The sequence below is a fragment of the Nipponia nippon genome, unplaced genomic scaffold (assembly GCF_047370975.1).
Source record: "Nipponia nippon isolate SJK-2023a ecotype South Korea unplaced genomic scaffold, ASM4737097v1 scaffold_2, whole genome shotgun sequence".
NCBI lineage: Eukaryota > Metazoa > Chordata > Aves > Pelecaniformes > Threskiornithidae > Nipponia > Nipponia nippon.
This window is the reverse complement of record NW_028262336.1, coordinates 63,656,609-63,682,096: the sequence shown is the minus strand read 5'-3', so window position 1 is coordinate 63,682,096 and position 25,488 is coordinate 63,656,609. Positions and strand designations below refer to the sequence as shown.

The 25,488-nt window shown below is 41.5% G+C and overlaps 2 protein-coding genes across 4 annotated transcripts in view; one reads left to right on the top strand and one right to left on the bottom strand.

Annotated features, from left to right (window-relative positions):
• ST6GAL2 (ST6 beta-galactoside alpha-2,6-sialyltransferase 2) overlaps positions 1 to 25,488 on the top strand; it is a 54,096-nt gene that overhangs the window by 21,435 nt on the left and 7,173 nt on the right. For all 3 annotated transcript variants that reach the window (XM_087758438.1, XM_087758435.1, XM_087758436.1), the window contains 4 exons: positions 4,138 to 5,140; positions 9,480 to 9,577; positions 12,713 to 12,814; positions 13,913 to 14,087. In XM_087758438.1, the coding sequence (XP_087614564.1) occupies positions 4,195 to 5,140; positions 9,480 to 9,577; positions 12,713 to 12,814; positions 13,913 to 14,087 (1,321 nt within the window). In that variant the 5' untranslated portion in view covers positions 4,138 to 4,194. The remainder of the gene's footprint in view (positions 1 to 4,137; positions 5,141 to 9,479; positions 9,578 to 12,712; positions 12,815 to 13,912; positions 14,088 to 25,488) is intronic.
• Positions 24,923 to 25,488, bottom strand: part of LOC148055811 (pinopsin-like) — a 92,557-nt gene continuing 91,991 nt past the window's right edge. Inside the window, exon 5 of the mRNA XM_087758439.1 lies at positions 24,923 to 25,364. Within this exon, the coding sequence (XP_087614565.1) occupies positions 25,137 to 25,364 (228 nt within the window). The 3' untranslated portion in view covers positions 24,923 to 25,136. The remainder of the gene's footprint in view (positions 25,365 to 25,488) is intronic.

The window sequence follows — 25,488 nt, the reverse complement described above, 5'->3', positions numbered from 1 at the left end:
TTCATGCAAACAACCAGGCTGGATAAGAAAAAAGCCCCTCTCCATATGATAGTTGGAGCTTAATTCAGTTAATGATTGAAAGAGCCCATCAGAAAGGAGATATGTAGGAAAATGAGACCTTTAGCCTCTGGGGCAAACACGTTTATTACTTCTGCTGTAGAGGAAGCTGGGTTGGGTTAAGTCGGGTGTTTTCCCCAGGTGCAGATTTATTCCTCTGGTCCTCCACAGCAGGAGCTTTGATTCCAGCAGTCTCATTGTTTGTAAGTGGGGAGGATTATTATGGCAGGGGTGGTGAAGTTGGAGACAATAAGCAACGTTAATGATAATTTTAAAATTTGTGTAGAATTGCTTTGATAGCTTGAAAGCTGTATGATGAGCATAGATGAGAAAGATAGAAGTTTCTTTCTAAAGCATCCAGTGGACTTCAATAATTACACCCATGAAACCGCCTGGTTTTCTTTATTTAGCCAGCATAATTCATTATGATCATCATTTCTGGTTTCCTACGCAAATGTTTTTCTCTTTGCCATTGAGATGTGCTGCCTCCAGGAACACAGGGCATGACCCCAAGCACATCCCCAGGTGGTACCGAGGGAGATTCCCCAGTGAGCAGCGGAGGGTCTGCTGCCAAGGGGATGGGGGGGAGCGTGTGGAGAGGCTGCCCTCTCCTCCCAGACATTCCCAAAGCCGGGGACTGGGAGGTGTGAGAAGCTGCAGGGGCTGTGGGGGAGAGGACTGGATGTTTAGTGCAGAGAGAGATAAGATAAACCGATATTTCTCTGGACTTATTGCAGCTTTCCATGCACAGCCTTGAAGATCCTGTGAGGTTGTAGGGGTCCTCTTGCAACTAATACAGTAATGACCTTGAATTCGCTTCCATCTCAGCTGTACTGCTGGAGGACAAGGCTTTTCTTGTGAGCAAAAAACATTAAAGCAGCACAGAGATTTGCCTGCATAGCTCCGGTCTTCAAGAGATTTGAGTATCCTTTTTGAGGCCCCGCTTGCAACAAGGGATTGTAGATAAGCTTCTGCAGTAGTTAATGTGTAAAGTTTTCGGATTTATTCTCATTGGTGCCTCTCCTTTTGTTCGCAGTGTTGACAAATATACTGCTGTATGCTGATTTTTTTGTTTTACACGGATAATTTTTTGCTGCATGAAAAAGGTAATCATGTGCATGCTCATATGTGCGTGCAGACCAAGACAAGTGTGCTTTTATGACCTTGTAAGTGTTAGGGGGGAAAAAGAAATCACTTTAATTTAAAAATAATTAATAATGCAACTCATTCCTTTTTCAAATTGTAACCTGAACATCAAATTTAGGAGTCCAGACTAATTCTTCATGCTGAGGCAGTCTGCTGCACCAAGCACATGTGATCACAGACAATCAGAAACTTTCATAGTTTCACACCTGAATTAAGACTAAACCCTTTCTATTTCTTATCAACTTCTGGTTAGAAGATACAACAAAACTTGGAAAAATTGAGAAAACCTGAGATTGTGTTATGGGTTATGTTTAAATTGTGTTTGGACTTGTTACATGACTCAGTGGAAAATACTAGTGACCTCTTCCTTTATAGCTTCCACTTCCTGCAAGCTTGTCTGTTAAAAAGATTCTGCAAGATGCTTCCTTTGCGGATCCTGAAAGAAACGTATATTCAGCAGGAGAAACATCTGACTGAGCAAAGACTAACGTACACAGTGGTTTGGAAACCATGTGTTGAAAAGTGCTGGGGACACACAGCAGGGAAAATGATAAAAAGGGATGAAAGGAGTTCAGAGGGGCGAAGAATGCTGATTTAAAAATGCAAACCATCTGAACACTGATGAGTGGGCAGGTTGCAATAACTTCAGGGCAGACCTAAGTTGCACAACAGTCATACACTGTAAGTCGACTCCCACAGGACATCGCCTGCAGTGATTTAAAATTGGAGGGGGGGTGGCATTGAGATGCTGCAGAGAGCAACCTTGCAGCAGCAGAGTGCAAGTAGGAAATGGGTCAGTTGGAGTAATAGCTTTTTTCCATGTGGTTTGTGTGAGCCAAGCCAAATGTGTGTGGAGCACAGGGTTATCGCACTCATGATTTTTTCTTTTTCAGTGTATTAGAAATGAATGTGTTTGCAATGAAATTTGGTAATCCAAGTCTGATATTATGAATCCTCTGTCTGTTTGGGCACTGCCTTGAGTCCCAAAGTCAGCTTGCTTTTTTTCAATGTTCTAGGCTTTGTCTAGATCATTAAAATAGACTGTGTTTGGAAATGTAATGCTGTGGCCTCACATTCCCAGAAGGTCAGCAGAAATGCTAGTCTGAAGTATCCCTGCTAATACCACCTGCGGTTTGTTCTCGCCTCTGCGTTGTGGTAGGCAGTCTCCTCATTTGTGCTGAGACAGCTGGATGTGCGACCACACTGAGGTGGATAAAGGGGCTGACCCAGTTTAAAAACAAAACAAAAAAATGTTCTAACATATATTTCCTCACCCTGACCACCTGCTGTATCCATTTACTGGTCCAGTTTGTAATATGCCAGCCATACACAGGACTGTTGGCCGCGGTGGAGGCCTGGTGCAGGAATGAGGGACAGAGCGGAGAACGCCTTATGCCAGTCTTATTGCTGGTTTCTTTTCTATGTGAAAACACAGTCTTAGTTACAGGTTCGGCCTCGACTTTGCACTCAGCTTTGATGTACTTTAGCACCTTGCAGCAGGGTGATAGCGTATGGTGACTGTGGTTTTGGTCCCTCCTGATGGTCAGGTATAAGCAGGCAGTGTGTTATCAGAGGTGTGTGTGCTGTTCGGATGCGGTGTGAGGAGATGGTGGCTGTTAATGAAATCCAAGCCTGCCCCCACTCCCATTCCCCTTTTCTGATCACAGCTGGCTGGGACAAGTGGCTGTTAAGTCCCACCATTAAGCAGTCATTGAAACAACTGGGGTTAGGAAGAAAACTCCCGAAGAAGGGGCTTATTTTCAATCCAGATCAGGGAAGTGATCTGTCACTAAGTAGTACACTGAGTTACACTGCAGTGTAGCAACTGAGGCTGATGATGACTATGGTGCAGGGAGGTGAACGATAAGGCCAATGATAGGGGAGGGCCGGACTTTCTGCAGCCAGCTTTGCCACTGATGCCCACACCACTTGATTAAGCAAGTGAGTTCGTGTAAGGGCATACTGTGTGTGATGGTCCAGCAATGTGTTAGTATATTTTCCTTGGAACACAGCCCCCTCCATCAGACTTTGCTTCATTTTGGACCATGCATCCCTCCACTAACGCACAAGCTGTCCAAAATCCCCAGGTATTAGTAGAGCACAGATTTCCAAGTCATGGTCTGACATTCCCTACCCACCTCCTTTATGTAAATCTCTATCACTATCCTAAAGGCGTGTATTTGGTTAGTTGTGCCATCCATCCCCCTTTTTGGAAAATGCCATCCCCTCACGCCTTGACATGCAGAACTCCTTCATGCCACCTCAGTGTGCACGCAGCATCCATAGCAGAGGATGACTTGTAGTCACTCCTGTCTGGGTCTGATCCTGGGCAACAAATGATGTAGCCCACTGATGCTGTGTCTGTTCATACCAGCTGAGGAAAAGAAAACGTTCCCCTCCGACCCGCTGGTGTGATTCTCTCCCCTACTCCCCTTCGATGATATCCACAGAGCACTGTCCTTTCCAGCCTGTGGGCAGAGGAGGGCTGAGAGTTTGTACTCCCTGCCTGGTCTCTTTGGGGACAGGCTTGCTCACGGCCCCACTGCCTGAGGACTTTCAATGGCAAAAGAGAAGACAGCTAATATTGTCCCCACTATGCATACAGCCAGGCATGGGTTTTGCTTTTGCTGTCTTAATGCTACACTGAGTATAGCAGAAGCAGGCAGGCACATGATCTCCCTGAAGGCAGGATCCAGTGTTACTGTAGAAACTGGCCACCAGCTTCTTCTGTAGCTAGCAGCTGTCACTGTGTGGTTACAGCCAAAGCGTGTCACTCCTAGTGCCTGCAGGCTCTGGAGTTTGTTTCTGCTTCTGAATCCTCCGTCCTACAGCTTGGAGATTAATTCTGCACATTCTATCACAGCGTGTTAAGATATTTCTGAATTCTGTCTATTTTTAGAACCATTCTTGATTAATATTTGATGTTCTTTCCAGGTTTCATTTTCCTTCACCGATACTTCAAGGCACAGAGGAGCTGGTAAAGGCATTGCCATGAAACCTAACTTGAAGCAATGGAAACAACTCATGCTGTTTGGGATCTTTGCATGGGGTCTGCTTTTTCTGGTGATATTCATCTATTTTACAGATAGCAACACTGCTGAACCAGTTCCGAGTTCCTTTTCTTACATTGAAACTAAGAGGCTTCTGCCCCTTCAGGGCAAGCAGAGAGTCATCATGGGAGCTATTCACGATCCATCATTCTCTGAAACCATCGATGGGAATGAGGTACTTCTTAATGAAGATCTCTTAGGTACATTTAAATCGGGGACTGGAAGTATTAAAAAATGGACTGATTTAGAAGATGCCTTTAGAAATGAAGATGAGTTTTTTCCATCCCAGATAGGGAGAAAATCAAAGAGTGCTTTCTACCAAGTGAATGACGATTATTTATTTGCTGCTGGTCAGCCTCGGTCACACAACCATCTTCAAGAGATAGCAAAATTCATCTCAGCCGATGAGGATAATCCAAAAGTAAATATTTTACAGAACAACTGGAGCCATCAGAGAAGAATGAGGAGAAGGAGCACAAAGCACAGGAGAAGCCAGATGCTTGATGAATCTGATGACTGGGATGGGCTATATTCCACAATGTCGAAATCCTTTCTTTACAAGCTTTGGAAAGGGGATGTCTCTTCCAAGATGCTAAACCCTCGACTGCAGAAGGCGATGAAAGATTATTTGAGCACCAATAAGCATGGGGTGCGGTTCAAGGGGAAACGAAACTCCAAGTTGACAGGAGACCAGCTATTCTGTGAGCTAAAAGAAAGAGTGAATGTGAAAACAATAGATGGCAAGGAGGCTCCTTTCTCCACTCTTGGATGGGAAAAGCACGTTCCCCAAATTCCACTGGGCAAATTGTATACACATGGTTTTGGGAGCTGTGCCGTAGTTATGTCTGCTGGTGCAATACTGAACTCCTCCCTAGGGGATGAAATAGGTGGGTGAAATGCATCTCTTCATATGCGTATATACGTACGTGTGTGTGTGTGTTCATGTTGGTCTTTCAAAAGGTTCGTTCTTCTCAAGCATAAGTCTGTAAAGTCTGGTTGTTCTCACTCACCAGCGTTACATGAATGTGAGCTTATGGACTTGCAGTGAAGCTGTTCCCTTTCAGGACAATATAACTGAAAGGAAAATCAGGCCTGAAGTCATAATTTGATTTAAAGAAAACAATGATGCCTTCATATCACATTACAGCTTGTAGTATAAAGGAGGCCCTGGTTTCATCAGATCTGCCATATTTGACATTTTGCTGCAACGTGTGTTTATTTCTTCAGCAGATTAGAGCCATGTTCAGGTTTTATTCTGCAAAGCTGTGTTGTACCTGTCTGTACTTTGTGGTGGCTCATAGAGAAACTGCTTGTTGTATTGCTATCCCAGACTGAACTTTGTCTCCATGCCAAGAAGCAGTAGAGCATCCTCTTCATCTCTTACATGCTTAGAGTTCACAGACACACAGAATTCAGAGCCTTGAGCAGCCTCATGCACTGAGGTCAAGTCCCCTGACCTCTTTTCTAAGAATGAATGTAAATGAGTTCCAGTGTCTCCACCCATTGTTTCCCCATTGCTGCACTCAGTCAGTGAGGTTGCAGGTGTGCTGAGATGTCAACGTCACACAGAATTCCCTGCTTCAAGGTGGGAGTTTTGTGATAGCTATTCAGAAAAGGATCGTGGAGCCATAAAACTAATCCAGGTCAGTTTTATTTTTTTCTTTTCAAAAATGAGTGCTACTACTCGTGTTAACGTCTCAGTAGTTCTTCATTTTAGTAGTACACGTGCAGTATGCTAAGAGCGCTGAAAGGATGAAATCTATGTCTCAAACTTGCTTCTGGAGCAAGAAGAGTTATCTCCTTCAGCTCTTTATAAAAACCTTTTGATGTTCACTCATTAATCCTCCCATCTTCCAGGACTTCACATCCCAATACTTGCTTCATTGCACTGTATCATCTCTTTGGCACATATGGGTTTCCTTTAAATCACCGGAATATATTAGAGCTGCTGTCATTATCAAACTACTCTAATGGGCTTCCAGCACAGCATGGGTGCCCAGCCGGGCTGCAGCTAAAATCACACCAGGGTAACCCTCAAGTTCACAGGAAGCCTCACTGATTTAGAAATCTTTGGGGTGAAAAAGCTTAACAGTTCCTCCCTTCTCCAATGTGTTATCCTTGTCTGAAACAAAATCTTCTGTCAGTGTTCCCCACTACACCCAGTTTACACCAGTATGGATTAGTGCTGTACTGGAGAATCCATAGCACATTGTGGCATATTTACATATTACAGCATGCATCATGACATATTTGCACACTCAGGTGCTGCCCAGGTGTGGACTTCGGTGCTTGACATGGTACCTGGGGCCCGTATACTCCTGTGTGTACCCATGTTCTTGGGAACACTCTGGGCACAGAAAGTTTGTGCCATTCTCTGAGGGAGAGCTTTTGATTTAATTGGGAAATTGTCATCTAATGCTGCCTAAAGGGAGGAGATGCTGTTTGGTAAGGCCTACTCAGAAGTTTCAGATCTCCTCCTACCTGTTCTAACAGGAAAGTATGTGGGGCAGCAGGAGTCACAGAAGGTTTTTTCTAAGTGTCTTCCAGGCCATGGGCAGGTACTTGTGATGGAGCAGAGAGTTTGACCCAGAACTGGGCGGGGGGGGGCGCAACTGAGTGCTTACAGCTATCCTAGAAGGGCCTGGTGTGAACCTATGGGTCTTAGTGGTCAGTGCGACTCCTTGGAAGTGCTAATATGCTGGAGACATCGTGCCAGTGTTTCCCACTTAAAATGGAAAATGGAAGCTCCAGCATGTTTGTATTATTATTCCTATGGGGAAGAAGTTATGCTTCCCCTGCAGAGTCCAGATAGTACGCGTTACAGGTGAGCTCTTGGCTGTGCCTTTCTACCTCCCCTCTAGTTCTTGAAAAAGTGAGAAGAGTCTGACTGGGAAGAGAAAGAGCAGACTGTTCACGATGCTCTTTTTCCCTGTGCATGCACAGCTGTAGGAGAAGACTGTCCTCTCCCAGAGCTGGCACCAGGGCTGCCGGCTCTTGGTTGAAAATGCAAGCAAATTGCCCGTTTGGAGGCACCTTGGGTGGCTGGTGGTGCTGCTTTACGGAGTCAGCCTAGCACCCATGCTGAGCTACTCCGTATCCACGGAGGCATGGCAAAGTCAGCGTCATTAGGGAGTGGGGAAAAACGCACCATGCATGAATTTTGGGTTTTGTGCCATGGGCTGTACAGCCTTGGTTGATGAAGTTGCTGCACGCAAAAGGCTTTTATTATTTATCCTCCTGGAAGAAAAAAAAGGCTTAAGAGAGCAGCAGCAGAGGACTTTTCATGGGCCTTTAGCTCCCTCTTCTGTGGTCCTATTAGAAACGCAGACAGAAATGTTAATTTGTGTTCTGCCTTTTGCCCTCCTCCCTCTCATCCCTCCGATTGTTTTTGAGTGAAACTAGGTATGGAAATACCGTGCAAGTAGAGCAAACACTCCCATCATGATCATGGTATTTAATGGGAGACCCAGTTATTTTGGCATCATCAGGAAGGGATCCGCATCAAAACCCAGACTTTTTATATCTTTAAAATGGTTATCTTCAAATACTTAATACGATTAAAAGCAATTGACTTAAAACCAGCTGTTATCAGTGTTAAGCTGTGTCCTGATCATGTATTTTATGGTGAAGGAAAGCTGTTTACTCTTGATAAGAAGAACTAGCATGAATAATGTTGGAAATGCAGCACACTGTCTCTCAAGTTATGAACCATACAATTCCCATTTCCCAACCCGATTCCCAGTTCTCAGTCAACAGATTGTCAAAAAGTTGTCAGATGTAGGTCCAAATTTATGTACTTAAATTCATAAGCAGGTTTCAAGTATAAAGGACCTTTGTTTTTGTTTTCCTTCTCCAAAAATGTGGAGTACCTGCAGCTTCTATTGACTTCATGTCCGCTAGCTCCTGTACAATCAAGATGCTTATGTTTAGGCAGATGAAGGCTAGGTGTTGAGGCTAGGGTTGTCCCTGCATAGGCACATAGAAAAAGTCTCCACTCATTCTTAGCTTCTGAGGAGTTAGGCTTGATGGACATTTGGCAAAAATCTCTCTTTTCAGACACAACATGTTAAAGCAAGGAAGTATGGCTGAGATTGGACTGCTAGCTTCATGTCACACAACACTTTTTTGTCTGGAGTACAAGTGTGAAGTAAAGCTGTGAAAGGACGGAAGATCCCAGTTTGATAGGATCAGGCCTGAACTCCATTGGAAGCATGTTGGTTATCTTTGGAAACTTCTGCCTCCTCCATTTTTGAGCTACAGACAACCACATTTTAAGTGACTAGAGATAAACAGCAGCATAAAGTACCTATAGGTTAAGGCATTACATGCCCATTTTGGCCTGAATCATATTCTCTGCTTCCTTTGATAGAAGGGATGAAAGTAGACCAAACAGGGGGCTATTGACAGGTTCAGTGTGTTTCTGGGCAATGGATATAATGTCTTACTCTCCCTCACACCTTTTGGGCTTTGAGATCCCCTTAAAAGAAGCACAGGGAGGGTGATTATCTTTTATCCAGTGGAGGCTTGCACATAGTGTCTACCCTTGACCTATACTTGACCTATAGCTGCTTTCTATTCTGCATGACTCCGAGGTCAACAGCTCGTGGGGAAACTTTGACAGTTGAGCTCTGTTAGATCTTTGCTACCAAGGGATCCTCAGGTTTCTGTGTGTGAGCAGGTTTGTGGGCTGGCTTCCCTACAGAGACACTTTAAGATGTATATTGACCTTGAGAATAAGTACACGGTATGATTAATAGGTTTGGGGTAATCCGAGATTTTCAGATATTATAAAATACTGTGAAGCACAAGCTTATAGTTAAGCATTGTTATTCATTCAAATGTGCAATTAGATATCCTTGCAATTAACGTGCTTTTGCATGGAGTAATTCTTTGTAAATTTTGCAACAGAAATAGTGGGCAATTGCGTGTACTGGGTGTACTAATAACCTTCCCACACTACATTTATTCGATTAAGAGAAATATTTAGGTATTGCAAGCTAAATTAATAGATGATTCTCAACTTTTTTTCTGGTAGATGTTAATAATGTTAATAACCTATGGCAGATGCAAGAGGATTTTTGTTTATGTATAATAGAATGCTTATCATCCTTAGAATATCAAGATTAGGAGAAATGTGTAAGTTTTACATTAGTTTAGATCATTTGTTTTATTTTACTGTTCTATATTACTAAGGAAAACAAATTACCCCCTCATTTATGCTCCTAGATTCTCATGATGCTGTTTTAAGATTTAATTCTGCTCCAACACGTGGCTATGAAAAAGATGTTGGAAATAAAACAACCATGCGGATCATTAACTCTCAGGTAAGATCTTCCTTTTGTGAATTCAAGTCAATGTCACTTCTGTACAATATGGCATTAAATTAATAACTTCTGAGAAAGTGTTGGGTAATCTGGGAAACAGCTAGTGATTTAAGTCATGATGTAGAGCAGGTAAAAGTTCGCCCTTACAGGGATGTTCGCACTGCTGTCAGTGTAGAGTGATTGCAGTAGTTATTTGATATCCTTGTTTCAAAGAATTGGTTTGTAAAGTTTCTCCTGTGTCCTACATCTGTAAAGGCTCTGCAGGATGCCAGAGCCATCAGTACAGAAGACTTTCACCACACCGCCTCTGGGATCTTCACAAAGCCCAGGCTGTGGGGATCCCAAAGCTCTTTTCTCATATTCTCCGGTTCCCCAATTATTTCCTTGCTGGAAGGCGAAAGAAATGAGAACTGAGTTGTCGTAATACCTAACTTTAGGCAAGTCATCATTCTTTAAAAATTTGGAATGAACTAGTAAAAAACTTTAATGTACACTGCGTATTACACGTAAGGTGAGTTTGTTCATCTGAATGGAAACACAAAATGGGATTTTTATGCATGTGGGTGTCAACAAATAATTGTGCATTGAGCTATAGTGACACCTTATGGTTAAGTGTAGTTTTTCAATTTTGGAAAAAAAACTGAACTCTGGTGGTGGGCAAACCAAGCGTCTTTATGAAATGCAGCCAAAAAGCAACAACAGAATTACTGTGAAATTTTATGACATATCGAAATGGTGAGTTTAATTAGTCAACACCAGTAGTATGGCTGGCCATGTGGCATGCCCTATACATACTGATTCTTGCTGAATGAGAGCAAAATTCTTATTAATATGAATTCATTTTTTCTTCCTCTTCTTTGAGTGACTGCCCATGCAAAGTCTATGCCTGGTGCGTGCGTTCTCCATGTGTATAAGTTCATGTTCTTTGCCACCACAGAGAGGACTGTTCACTGTCATTCCCTTCACACTCGTTTTGTAGCTCTTTGTGAGGCTGTAGGACAGACTAGATCTTTGAAGTGATCTGGGTCAAATATGTCCCCTTTCTTTTGCTCAGGGGAAGAAAGCAGAAATATCTTACTCTGGATTTAGTGCTGAAATCAGGGTATCAGAGAACATTGATCTTAGTGTCATTTATGTATTTTCCTTTTTTTTTTTTGGACTGTTCTTTGTTTTACTGTTAGCCCAAACATCCTGGTTGCTGACCATGCGTGAACTCCTGTGCTGGGCAAGGAGGAGGGTTTATAAACTTTATTTAGTTGACTAGTCTCACTAGGCTCCCTGTAGGAGAAGAGAGAAATACCTCCAGGGAGTGATCTGAGCTTTGTTAGCTCCCCAGCGAATTCGCAGAGACTAAATGGGTAAAGTAGCTGTTCTCTGCTGTTCGCAGCAGGCTGGGGGTCCTCCTGACTCCCAGAGCTGCTGCAGTACGCTCGCACCAGAGTGGTAATGGAGGGTCCCATGGTCTTCTCTGCTGTGCTGTACGTTGCTTGATCTCCACAAGGCCTCTCAAGAAAACGCAGGACATGGCTAAAATTCAGGCCAGGCCAGCTCACACAGCTTCCTCACAAATGTTCGTATTCTCAGCACCTTTCTGCTCCTTCAAAGAGGTCAGAAGCCACCCGTGATGCTCTGGCCACCTGCTGAGAAACTGGCTTTCCCCTCCCTGGGGGAGAAATCTGCACAGCCCACTTGATAAAAGTTGCTTTTCCTACCAATACTGAAGATGGGTTACCCATGCAGGTTTACTGACCCTCCTTCCCTCCTCACTGTTGGAAATTCCTGCATTCACTTGATTAAAAGGCTGCTGTGGCCCTCTTCTTCCCTCATGTTCTCTGCTGTGAAAGCCCAAAGGACCTGAAGGAAGCCAGTGCAGCCACAACAGATATTGTTATTCCAGAAGAAACTTGTCTCATACATATGAATGCAGGCTCACTAAGAGCGAAATTTGTGTGGACAACACCTCCAAAGGACTCTTGCTTACTGAAAGGCAAGTAAGAGCTCCTTTGTGTGATAACTGTGGAACCAAACTTTTAAAAGCTTGACCTTTTGGTCTGTTTACTCTGTACTCTCAAAAAAGGAGTTTAAGTTCTCAGGCAAAAACTACTCTGACAAATGCTGCTGATGGCAGCACGACTAATTCTGTTCTTCTTGTAGAAGGCTGATGGAAAGTCATTAAGCTCAAAGTTTATGGTAGGAAGAATATTGCTATGGCAACAATATTATTTTTCTGAAGAAAAATATGCATAATCAAATATGGCTCATTGGATCCTAAAGGGAAATGAAAATTAGTATGAATTTATTTGTCTGGAATGTTGATTAGTTTAACAGCTGGAGCCAAATTCACGCTGTTTCAACCAATGCTGAAATCATTCAGCTCAATTTTGCCTGAGATTGGATGCACCAGGGATCAGAGAGATCTGGTTAGGCATGGAGGGTCTGGGAAGGGATGAGCCAGCAGGAGTGAAGAGTATGCTTCCAGTGGGGCAGGAGGATCAGGCAGAGTACCAGGAGATGTGTGAGAGAGTTATATGAGAGCGGTAGATCAGAGCAATATGACAGCTACTTCAAAAATAGGCCTGTTGCATGCCTGTTCCTGGAATTATTTTTCTAGGTATACCAGCTTTTACAGTCATGGTCTAATTTGCCTTTTTGGAGTTACTTGAAATGAGACTGTTGTGCTGTTGAAATAAGAAAGCAACAAAAGGGGGGGGCAGGAAAAAAAAAAGAAAAAAAGACATTATCCTTGGGGGCTGTAGCCTTTCAAAGAAGGCTGCTCTTTGTCCAAGAAGAGGATCCTGTGGGCAGTCTGAAATACTGTAGCTTTCATTTTCAAGTTCCAGAATACACAGTAGTGTTGATATACAATTATGCAGCACCTCAAGTGGTCCCATTGCATCCCTCACAGATGGAGAGTAATTCAGCATACTGCTACTTCAAACTGTCATGAGTGCTGTTTATGGCTAAGCTCATTTTTATATATTTTTTTAACAAAACATGGTGCTTAAAATCGACCAGAATTAAAGCAGAACAAACAGCAGTGTGGGGAGGACTGTTCATTTTAAAGAAGGATGTTGTCATTTTTCTGGATCCCACTTGCTTTTAACGCTGTGCAATTTTTTGCATCTGTGTTTGCAGATTCTCACCAACCCAAACCATCACTTTGTCGACAGCTCCTTGTACAAAGATGTTATCTTAGTAGCCTGGGACCCTGCCCCTTACTCTGCAAATCTGAACGTGGTAAGATGTCTGTTTGGGCCTTTCTTCCCAATCAGTCTGAAAGCACTGGAGAAAATTAATGTATTTCATACTGCAGTCTCCTGGTTCTCACTTGTCTCAATGAACCCCAAAGTCTGCTATTTCTGCATGAATTGGTCTAAATTGGTTTATTGGTCAAAAGCTTTTTAGTAGCCAGTACCTGTACTGGAATAGACTGCTCTGAGATACTAGGATAGAAGGATGGTAGGATTTTTGATAAAATATTGCTATTTTCATATAATAATGAGTTTTCTGTGTGTTTGTCAAGGAGGGAACGTGGCTAGATTTCAGAAGGAGATTTTATAAGGAAAGGTGAAGAATTGCATCCATTTTTTTCCCACCTTCCCCTCTACCTTCCCAGGCAAAATACAACACCCTAATGAAAATATCTCTTGGCGCCTTCCCCATTTCTCAGGCCTCCTCCCCACCAGTCTTCCCTTTGTATCCACTCCCCCACAGCCATCTGTGCCCCACCGTCCACCCCCTCACTGAGAGCAGCAGACGTCCATCTGGTTGTCACTGGGGGAGTCTCTGCTTTGGCTGGTGCTGCAGCTCCAGTGGACCAGTTGATCTGATGGTTCTTGGCAAGGGCAGTGTGGAGCTGAGCAGGCTGCAAAGTAGAAAGTAAACCTTCATCTGCTGAACTCCCTTAGCAACAGATGCCAGAGGCTGCCTGCCTCCTACGCAGGCTGCCGTCAGGCTGCTTCATGTGCTGCTGCTGCCATCAGCAGGGACAGGGACACTTTCAGAGGAAGGTTCAACCCCTCGCCTGGATCTTCAGCAAGGCTCTTTGAACCCCTTGTTTAATGCGGGCCTGTGAGTGGGAGATGAGGTTGGCTCATCCTGCTGCAGTGAATTGCTTATTGGGAGCCTCTGTATGAAGAAAAGAAGCAGAATAGCTCAGAGTGAGGACTGGCTTTCTAGGAGAAGCATCCACCAGTGCAGGCTGCTTTGCTACCTTTGCTTCTGTTCTGAAGAACCTGAATGCAACTAGTTCATGTTATTTTGCGTGTGGTGTTCAAAACACTTTCGATACCATAAGATTAAAAAAAAAAAAAAATCTTATTTTTTTGTTCGCAGTGGTATAAGAAGCCAGACTACAATCTGTTCACTCCCTATGTACAGCATCGCAGGAAGAATCCAAACCAGCCGTTTTACATTCTCCATCCAAAGTTTATATGGCAGCTCTGGGACATCATTCAGGAGAACACTAAAGAGAAGATACAGCCCAACCCTCCTTCTTCAGGTTTTATTGGTAGGTGTATCACAGATGAGCCTGGTAGACAGATTAAAAAAAAAAAATTGTAAACATGTACATTGCATGAGGATCAAGTCCATATACATGTACTGTTTGTTCTTGGTGCTCTATACAGAAGCAATGACTAGGTAAAACACACAGTATTGAAAACTATGAAATAGTTGGGTGAATTTAATGTTCTGCTTTCTTGCCCTTCACATCCATAGTATGCATACCAGATTTATAAAACATACATGCATCTGTGAGAAACTTGTATTATTCCATATTAATTTATCTCTTGAGAACCTACTCGATTCTGGAGTTCTTTCTTGGGATCATAGAGCAGAGATGCATCAGACAAGTGAAAGCATATGGCAGATCATACAAAGAGGATGAAATCACTGATGCAGTCTGACAGGCCAAGCTGTATTCCCTACACAGGTCAAGGAATAGGATTTCCCATGCCCTGTCACGGCTTCCAGTGCTCAGTCTGAAAGTGCCCAAGTGCTCAGTCTGAAGTGCATCCTCCTTCTTCTTACACTTGAAGGAATAGTTTCACTGTGTTTTTTGGTCCTTAGTATTTCTTGGGGGATACTTTGCAACTGTGCCCACAGTTCATACAACATAACAACTGATGCATAGGAGGTCCTGATCATGAATGTCTAAAGCATGCAAGTAGTCAGAGTAGCAAGGCTGAGTCAGGGTCTTCCTTGCTCATGCTTCTAGAGACACAGAGGACAGCAGAGTTCCAAATACCATCTTCCACTTTGGAAACTCCATCCTTTCTTCCTTGACATTGTGATAGTGGTCTGTGTATTTGCTGCAGGCAGAAAATGCTGTTATTCTTTCTGTCTGAATCTGAAAGTGAAGATACTCGCATCCAACGTGGGAAAAACAGTTCTGAGGACTTATCTTGGGCTCTGTGTATAGTACGGCATCCCATGATATTGTGGAGCCCACCAGAGGCCTTAGGGAGGATGCTGAGGCTCTCAGAGGGAAGACATAAACATGTCTGGGAGATGTCCATGTATGACCTGTGTGGGTTGTGCTTACCTGGAGCATGAGTGGAAAGAAGAGGAGGCCTTGTGTGTTGGAGGAGGATGCCTTGGCAGTTAGTTACTTCTTGAAGTGAGATTTTTGGAACCTGCTTGTAAAAATTCATAAGGAGAAGTCTGCTCATGTGGAATGATCTCACCAGCAGCATTCACATTTTGCAAAAGCATTTCTTGGAGTAATGAAGTTGCTGATAAAAATAGGTTAACAGCTGCTGATTATAAGAACAGTGAAGAGGACCATTGTGCTGTCAATCTGTACTTCCACCATATATAAGAAGCACATCAAAAGCTTTCTTTGAAGAAATGGAGTTAATTTCACTATAAGAATAGAACAGTAATCTTCAACCCAAAATCTAAATGTTCCTGACAAAAAATATCCTTCAAGCAGAGAATGCTTTGAAAATACCAATCATTAAACAAACAAAAGCATTAACAACAAAAGCTGTACAGATATATATACTCTGTGTGTACAGATGCAAATTTGCCTCCTTCACCTCTACTGGGAATTTTATTTATATTGTTCTTTTCCAAAGGAGATGCTTAGACATTTTGGTAATGCTAGCTTTAAGAAAACAAGGCAGTAAGACAAGCTTATTGGGAGTCATATCCACCTCATTTGATAACTAGCTCTACTGTTCTTATAGATGCATTTTAAATATTTTATTAGGGAAAGGCTTCCTGTTTTAGTAACCTTATTGAATGGATGTCTATGCATTGCATATGTTGCGTAATAGAAACTGGGAGACAGCACAGAAATGCAACTGCGTATTGTCAAAGGTGGACATAAAGGGCAAGATAAAGCATAAAAGGTATAATACAGCTTGGCGGAAATCTGAAAAGTCATGTTGGTCTTCAGATCAGGTCTCTCAACAACTCCTGCAGCAAATACCCAGTTGGAACTGAAGCTGGCAGACACAATTGAGTGCACCTGTATGAAAGGTGTATCCTGTATGTTGAGCTTCTACCTGATTCTTATAAAATGTATAAAATTATTTCCCATAAAATTAATAGAAAGAATGGGGAAATGATGACCATCATAAAATATGAGTGTCTTAATTTCAAGAAGATATGGGAAAATGGTTTATTAAATGGCCACGCTGCTAATACCATTGTGCTCAAAATAGCTATATGAAGGAAGACAGGCTGTTGTTAAATAGAGGGTATAAATTTTCACAGGCAGAGGGACCTGTAACCCTGAATCTAAGCTCTTTATAGCATGGACCATAGGGATTCTAATCAATTTATTAGAATAACTCATTGTAAGTCCATGTGCAATGCTCTGCAATTAGAACAAATACAGACTGTGCAAGGATCTGGTTTGTCCATATTTACACTGGCAGAAAGTCAGGCAGCCTTCTTTGAGCTGCGGTTACTTGTGGAGGAAGAGCAGCAGTTCTTCACATCGCTGTTGCTGCCAGTAACATGGAAAAGGTAAAAAAAAAAAAAATGGTTCTGGATCAAGTGAAGCACTTTTGTTTAAAGCTTCTTAACCCTCTTTAGCCCCAGTTTACAAAATTGGACAAATGTATAAATTGAAACATGAAAACATCAGACTATTTCCTTTCAGGAATGTTTGAGGGTGGTCTTAGAGTGTTTCTTCAGTAATTACATTTTTCACCTGACAATTGTATCTATTTCTGCCGCTTAGCACTATTTATAAGAAACTGTGTCTTCCCGAAGGGAGGATGCTTGGTGGAATGTGTTCTCACGGTATTCTTCTGCAGCCGTGAGTCACCATCCTTCAGCAGTGATTGGTGTCAGGGGAATCTTTTAACATTGTTAACAGCTGTATTAAAGTACTTAAGTCACAATATTACTAAGTCTCTTGGAAAAGGGGCCAGTGGGTCATTTGTGAGGAAGAGGTAGTCTCTTGCATGCTTTAGGGGAATGAGAGAGAGAGAAGAGGTAGGATCTTTTTTCCCTGGTTTCCCCACTGCGTGGGGGCTAGGAAGAACATTTTTTGTGCTTCCTCTGGGGTATGGGATGCCCTGTCTTGGCATAACTCCTTCCTGGAGCCACTGGTTCCCCCAAACCCTATGTACATTAGCTCTGAGCCGGCATGTCGCTGAGGAGAGGCAATAGCACTGCAATAGCTGGTGGCTGGGGTGAGGGAAGCATTGTCTATGTCCCAGCTGTAGAGGAGGGGAGAGGAGAGGATGGGGAGAGGAGTGTGGCACAGAGCAGGATTGGTTGTGCTCTACAGGTTACGTACAAAATAAGGCACAAGTCTAGAATGCTTTAGTAATACCGCATTTTGTGTACGTTCACTTACTGGTTTAGGCCTTTTAAATATGTCACTGCTTCCAGCCGCTTCTGAAATGGTAACATACAACATGCACTATGGAGGTCTAAAACCAGGTGAGATGAATATTACCCAGCACGGATCAGCTTCCTCCAAGAACAGAGTTTCTCGGTCCCTCTACATCAGGTTCTAACCTGTAGATGTTCCTGTCTTTGGTTTTCTTCTAAACAGGGTGTCAGCTCACGGCAGCCCATCTGTCACTGGTGCCAGGCTGCACCTTAACAACACTACACACAGACCCACAGTTGACCACAGTCTCTTCCACTAAATTTGTCATTACTTTAACATTGTTTTGTATCCAACGTAGTGATGGGTGTAAGTTCAGGACATAGTTGAAAGTAGGCTGAACTCATTGCCTGTCAAATTGTGGCCTGTTTGTTAGATGTTACTTCCTTAGCTATACCACGTCTAGGAAGGATTAACTTGGCACAGACAAGTCACCCTTTAGTGTGGTATTTTCTAGCTCAAAGGCTATGAATAATGACCAAGAAAACAGAGACTGTTGGTTTTTTTTTTTTTTTTTGTGGGGAGAGGTTCACCAGGGTAAAATAAACCTTTTATTTTAATCTGTGAGTCTTTTTTGGCTTGTTTACTGATGTGGACTTTCCCTGGCTTGTAACTTTGCCTTATGTGGCATGTCATGGTTTAGCTAATGTCACTTCTCATTATAATTTATTTACTCTTTGTCTCCCTAATCTAATCCTTAGATGAGCTTTGAGAGCCCATTCTTGCATATTTTTGCATCATTTTTGCAGCTGCCACCTTCATGCTTTAAAACAAAACTCTGCACACTATTCTCATCATCTTGTATTAGCATTAGGCAATTGCCACGGTGGCTTTTTGCAGTTAAATTTGTTGGTTCACATTTGGCTGAAAATTGAGTTTGTTAAATGAGTATTGATACGTTTACATCTCGTCTTGGACTTCGATCTACTCCATTTTTCTCAGAAGAAATGTAAGCATCCAACCACCAAATCTAGGATTTCGACTCCACTGGCAAATCCTAAATTGATGTGACAGTTATTAGGGAAGGATTTGCCCTATCTTTTTGGCAGTAGAAGTAAGTGTTACCTATTCACTCCCCACATTTTTCTCTGTGAAATATGAACTCAGTCTTCCTTTCCTCTTTCTGAACATATCAAAGCTCAGTTTTTAATTGAGGCTGATGGTATATAAATCGTCAGTCTCTATTTTTACCATTCTGCTGTAAGAAAACTGTTCCTATACCTTCCTTGGTAGCTTATGTAAACAACTTAGTTCTGACCTTATGTGTTTGTCATCTGAAGACCAAGACTAAAACTGCTTCCTTGAGTTTCTCAAGAGCAGCATTCTGTGTGCATTGGATGGGATGGGACGGGACATTAGCATTCAGAAAGTTTGGGGGCTTTTTAATAATGTCTAGATTACATACAGGCTTCCCTATGAAGATTTTGCTCCTGTCTGTTGTTTACTAACTGGATTTGCTATGAATTTCTACTTACCATAGTCCATCAGTACACTTTGCTAGCTTACCTGTTCAGAGGTGATTTTACTTGAAATTCGCATTTATATAACCTTATATACCCAGCAGCTTTTGTCTTTTTAAAAACCTAGTTGAAAGCTCTGACTGTGGTATTTTTTTTACTCCCAAATCAAAACACGGTCTGGGTAGAGTTTTACGTTTTAGGTTGTCTGGGTAGAGTTTTACGTTTTAGGTTGTCTGTGTAGGTGGTAGTCTTTGCTATGTGTTGTAGCTTTTAGTGTAACACATGAACCACTGAACACAAAATGATAACTAAACTCAGATTACTTTATTGTTGGGAAAAAGAAAGGCTTGTTTGAGGCTTTACAGTTGACATTATAGATTTAACAGTTACACGTCATTAATAGCTGATAACATTATCTTAATCTTCATTTGCACACATCGAGACAATAGTATGAGCAAGACTATCATTACACTGCAACATTAGCAGATCATTGTATGACTAAGAAATGTAAAATGGCTTCAGAGAGCATGTTGAATAGAAGAATGCAGCTGATCTCCAGCTTTGCTTAGAAAAAATAGGCTTGCATGAACTGAAAGAAACAATTCAACATATTAAGAGTTGCCTTTGTTACTGTTACTTACTCAGCTGTTTGCCAGCAACTGGTGAAGGAACAGAATAGTGCTTACTCTTTCCAGCTCAGTTTTGTTCAAGTATTATCACACAAATAAATAATACCTCCAAATACATAAGCTGTAAATTCTTCTTATTATAATAAAAAGCACTCTGAAATTTGAGCATCTTCTACTTCCTGAAATACAGAGATAAAAGATCAAACTCTCTTCTCACAGCAGCCCAAATCACATCAAAAAATCTTTACTATTCTAATGTATCACCCAAATTTGAATAATACATTTAAAATTATATTACTGGTCAGCATTTACAGTCTATGCTCACATTATAGAATATATCATTGTGATTAATGTACGGTTTTTTGCATTCAGCATTAAGTGATAAATATGTCATTTTCTAGGTCTACTCTACAATGCGAGTATCTATACATCACAGGTGACAAATATTGCACGACTTATTTAGCCTAGGCACAAGGCCATTTGGTGACAATTAAATTCCTTAATAAATATTTGGTTTTCTGTAAATTTAGGTAGTGTTTTCTTGTGGTTAGTATTTGTAATAGTTCATGAACTAAACAGAGATAAAAGAACCCTTTTTTAGAAACATAGTATTTTAAAAAGCCAGAGCTATTTTTACTATATGTTCCAAAAAATAATGGAGGCACATTTGGCCCAGTTTCAAGGAGTGACAAATTCTCCTGTGGCACCTGAAATCCAATCAAGAGAGGACAAACAGAGACTATAGAAGTAGACTAACGTATAGAAAACTAAATGCTTTATGTTTATTTGTAATGCTTTCAAGTGCACATATTATCAAACATAAACTTACTGGTGTGTCCAGCTAAATTCTTTTCTGTAACTAAATTTGTGGTGTATGTGAAATGAGACACATGACTATAATAATCACATTATGTATATTTAAATGTTTTCAGCATCTCTTACATTTTGTTAAAACGATGCTGAGTTCTTGCTGAATGTTCAATTACACTTATTATTCTAGATGCCTTCGTACAGCATCTGTTGTATTCAGGTATATTAAACTATATTTTATTTACTTGTAAACTAGAGGACATTCTTTTTAAATTAGTGTGCTAACCACAAAGCCTAATTGTACTGTACAAAAGATGCATGCTGGAAATTCAAAACCTCTTGAGTCATTAAAATTGCCAAGAACAAACTGAAAAACATTTTCTCCTTTTGATTAGAATCCATAGTATATGTTCATTTGAATAAACTATCTGTGCAAGGAATTTAATCTTAATTTAATTCTGTTTAAATGTTTTCAGCACAGATTGTAAAAGCTCAGGAGTTTATTTGTGCCAATTGGACTATGTTTAAACCATACCCAACACTTCCTGACACCATAGATATCTGCCAAATAGGAAAAAAAAGTAGCACATCTTTGTGAGGATTTTGAAATACTAATATATAATATTTTGAAATACATAATACTTTATTAGAATCTAACTTTGTACTGTTGTAACAAACTTGCAGGTAGACTGTTTCTCTGACAGCCACATCATTTCTTTGGAATAATACATTTTAAAATATTTTAAAAAGAATATTCTATGCTCACAATCCTTTTTATTTTTTTTTTTTTGTCCAATATGGTATTCAGGAACATTGTCATTCAACTATAAAACATTTGTAAAGCACACCTTTGAATGATAAAACATATAAAACAACTTTTCTCCACACAGGCAGAATTATTTTGCATTTTTTTATTTTCACAGTTGTAATTCAAATGGGACTTTTGAAAATCCAGCAAGGGTATTAGAATTAGGTTAGAGTAGCCTATATAGAAATAGCTTCAGTTGTGATTTTGAATGTATGGTTGAACCAATCACGTTTGCCAAAGCTAAAATCATGCCAGATATACCCTGACTTCTTCCTTTCTATGAAATTTAGATGGGATATTTAAGATCTAAACATTTTAAAGCTTAAGCATCAGATCTGGAAGAGACCAGGTTGATGGTCATTTTCACACCTGCTTGCTTGTTTGAGAGTCGTGCCTACAATATTATTTTTGCATGCTTCAGTAAACTTCTGAAAAAATTCAACAGTTCCGTTTCCATCCTTGGAGATACTCAGTACTGGGCTGGACAGGACCCCAAGCAACCTGATCTAACTTCAAAGTTGTCCCTGCTCTGAGGGGACTCTAAACTGCCCACATAATTCCCTCCAGCCCCCTCCACAGATCTCACGTCAACATCTTCACTCAGACTGGCAATATTTCTGCTGGTTTGTACTGGAGCTTAACAGGTTCTTGACCAAATCCCCTAGGCATGATAGAAATACTGCTACTACTAGATTAATCTACTTAATCTGGTTTTTTACTGAGGTTTTTTAGGGCCCACTGATGAAAAGCAGACTTTGCATTGTGCCCCATGGACTTCTCTCAGCATTCATTCGAAGGAGTACTTCACTCTTTTTTGATATTTACATGCTATAGATAACCTATAGCCTTTCCCTTTCAGGTTTTACTTTTTCTTAAGTTGTGCATGTCCTCTGGCCTTCCCTAAATACTTTGTAATTCTCTGCTTTCTTTCCTATTCCCATATCTTAATCTTTATGTCTGTAAAAAAAGCCTTCTCCTCTCAGCTTAATCCTTGCACATAAAATTGACTTCTGTTCGTGGTCCATGGCTAGATCAGTCAGAGAGCAGGACTCATGCCACCTAGCTTTAGATGTCTCTGGTGCAGGTCTGTATTTGCGTTAGTCAAACTCAGACTTATTAGAGCAAAAATAGGCACCTCTTAAATATGGCTGTGAGACCTGTGTTCCCCTCTACACGTGAAATTTTCATCCCATACTAGGAGTGCAGGTGGAACTCGTGCAGTACAGGTATCATCTGTGCTGCCACTCAGGCTTCCCCTACAGTCAACAGAAAGAAACAGGAACTTCTGGGACATGACTTGTATGATCCATTTTTACATGTCTACTCTGGGATGAGTAGACATGTGCTGCTTCCTGAAAGTGCCCACTTTCTTCTACTGACAGCAAAGGATCCTATCTCTGGTGTGGGTAACTGCACCAGTGGGCGCATTGGGTCAGATGAATCACACCTTGTTTTCATTTCTTCTCACAGTGCTCCTGGAAAAGCCAATTACATATCACTTTTTCACAAAGCTCCAAAAGCTTCTGACCTAGAAAAGTGGAGGAGAAGGTGCTTGATAGCAGGAGTCAGACTCTCTATTTTCAGTTTCTGCCTAGTCACTGGAGGGGAACAACACTTACAGGGAACAATTCATCCCATCCTAAAGTAGATATCTAAAATAAGTCAGGTGAATTGAGCCCTACAAATGCCTGTCTTCTGCATTGTCTTTAAAGAGTGCTTTAGACCAGCTAGGTCGGAGATGGGCATAAACGTCTTGGTGAGATTAATTCTGTCCAGTCTATAAGGTGTTGGGACAACGATTATCTCATCATGCTCATTAATGTCTCCTTAGGTTGTATGGAAGCCAGTCTGTTTTGTATGTAGTAATTGTGCATCGACTGAAAACTAACTTAAGGACTGTGAGCAAAGACAAATATTGAAGTGTATGATATGGAAATTCTTCACCCTAGAGGCTATCAAACAATTTGGGTTTCATTCATACTGATGCTGATGATCGTAGAGGAGTGCCAAGGTATGAAACAAACTTGCAGATGATACTAAAGCGGGCAGTGATGTGAAAAGTACACAGACGAAAGAAATAAGTAGATAGGCATGTACTCTGTGGGCAATATAGGAATATACACATGTGGGAGGAAATGCAAAGAGATTCAGCCACAGAAAAGAAACCTAGGAAGTGATAATACAGAAAGAGATGTGTAAAGATAACAAATGGGATAGCAAATGAGAAGCGAGGTAGGACTTTGCAAGCAAAACAGGTTAACAGAAGGAAGGTCAAGTCAGCAAGCAGTCAGGTGCATGCCTCTTCTTTATCTTTGTGGTTACATCCAAAGCATGAAAGTTTAAACGTAATATAAAAAATATTTGGGGGATCATATAAGTACCAAAAAGCTATTAGTAATTTCAAAAAAATTATAAGATCACTGAAGGTAACTGGGGGAGAGAAGAAAAGATGGGGAAACTGAGTTGTGAGGTAGATGAAAATATAGACAGCTTGGCACACTTATACTTGCTGGATACAGATGTCAGTAACTCACTGCAATGTTGTTAACACCAAGCAAAGAGAGAAACCACTCTGAGTTAGAGTGGTACTAGAAAACATGGGCTGGAACATGAGACCCATAGCCCGGGGAGCTCTGTTGGCAGCCCTGTTTTAGGGACTTAAGGAAAACAAGGCAGACTTGGCATTAGGAAGTAAAGAGAATACAAACTGAATATATCCTAGTACATGGACTGGTGTAAATGTCCTCATGGTTTAAACTGCTGCTGTTCTTTTAAAGACAGTTGATTCATGGCTTTTGTGAGCTTAGATTTCAGTAACAGCTCTACAACACTGGGGCTGTCCCCAGTGGAGGGGGGTTCACATCATCTAAGGCATGGGATGAAGTGAACCCATTTATTCCCTATTTTAGTGAGGATTCTATTCATATGAAGAAAACAGCTTCTTTTCTAAAAAAAGCTTTTTTCTTTTTTCTTTTTTTTTTTTTTTTGTTTGCCTTCCCTCCCTTCCATCTTTAGTATAGTGCTATCCCACCTTCTGTTTTTGAACGAAACAGCATGAGCAGATCATTCCAAGGGAGAATTTGGGGGCTGTGACAGTTAAGTGGAGGGACCTACCTCCTTGGGTTCATGTAGACTGACTGTGTAATCCTGCATGCCCTGGGATCTCGCCCACAGGTGGCTGGGATGGGAGTCCTGGTTGTACTGCACCATTGGTCTCTTTGGCTGGAGGTCTGTGGTGTTAGAGATGCTAAAAGAGAGAAAGTCTGGCACTGACCACTGTTTTTCCCCAGAAAAACAGTTTGGGCATTTGACATGTGCACCAGATCTGGAAGTCTCAGGAGTACTTCCATTTCCACCAGGACAGATAAGCCTCTGTAGCCCAGGGACACCTCTGTATGTGGTAATCTCTACGCGTCTTAGCTCATATTTCAGTTTGTTGACCCTAGACTTCAATGCAAAGATGTGCTGTAAATTGGCTGTTACCACTCAGAAACTAGCCTGTCGAGTCACTGTCTTTCCTCCCTCAAAACATCATTGTCCAAAATGAGCAAAAACTTGAACAGACTGTCAGAAATTATGGTTATTTATGAGCAACCTAATCTGAAATCCCAAGACATAAACTGGATGGAACAAGGCAGGAAAGGCAAGGAGCTAAACTAGATAGCCCAGTGTGCCTTTTAGATTGATTCTGGAGGACATTGATCCACAGATCACTAAGAACTAAAACGCTACCACTTCTAAGTGCTCCATTAACTAATTTACAGGGAAGTCAATGATATTGCTTAAAATTTTGTCATTACTGAACCATACCTACAGTGATGTGGCCATCTTTAGTGTTATTAAGGAAATTATAAGAGTCCCAATTTTTGTTCTTGGCAGTTCTCCTATCCCACAAATGGCAACTTCCTTTATTCATTTTAAGGTGAGCTGGGTAATGTGGCAGTGAAATGAAACACACTCTGGTTAAGGCTTGTACTTTCCCTCAGAGCCAATTTTCCTAAGACATTGGTGGTACAGCTTTTGAAACTGGCTCCAGGCTTGGCTCTGGGTGCAGGAGAGAAGTCATTTTACTGTCTGTTTCTGGACGTGGTTTGTTATTGCATGCATTTCCACCGTCTGTCCTCTGATTCAGCTGGATAACGGTTACCTTGGAGTGGCAGGTGGGCTCTCCATCATTGGAGGAAGGAGGTTGGCAGTGGAAAAGCTGACGAAAGCATTTGTAAAACTGAAACGACAAACAAACAAACAATTCTAGACATAGTTGCTAGGCAGGCTGCAATTCAGAACATCTCTGTAACAGCTTGGAGGCAAGGAAACACAGTTTAAGCAGCTTGTACTTTTCACTCAAA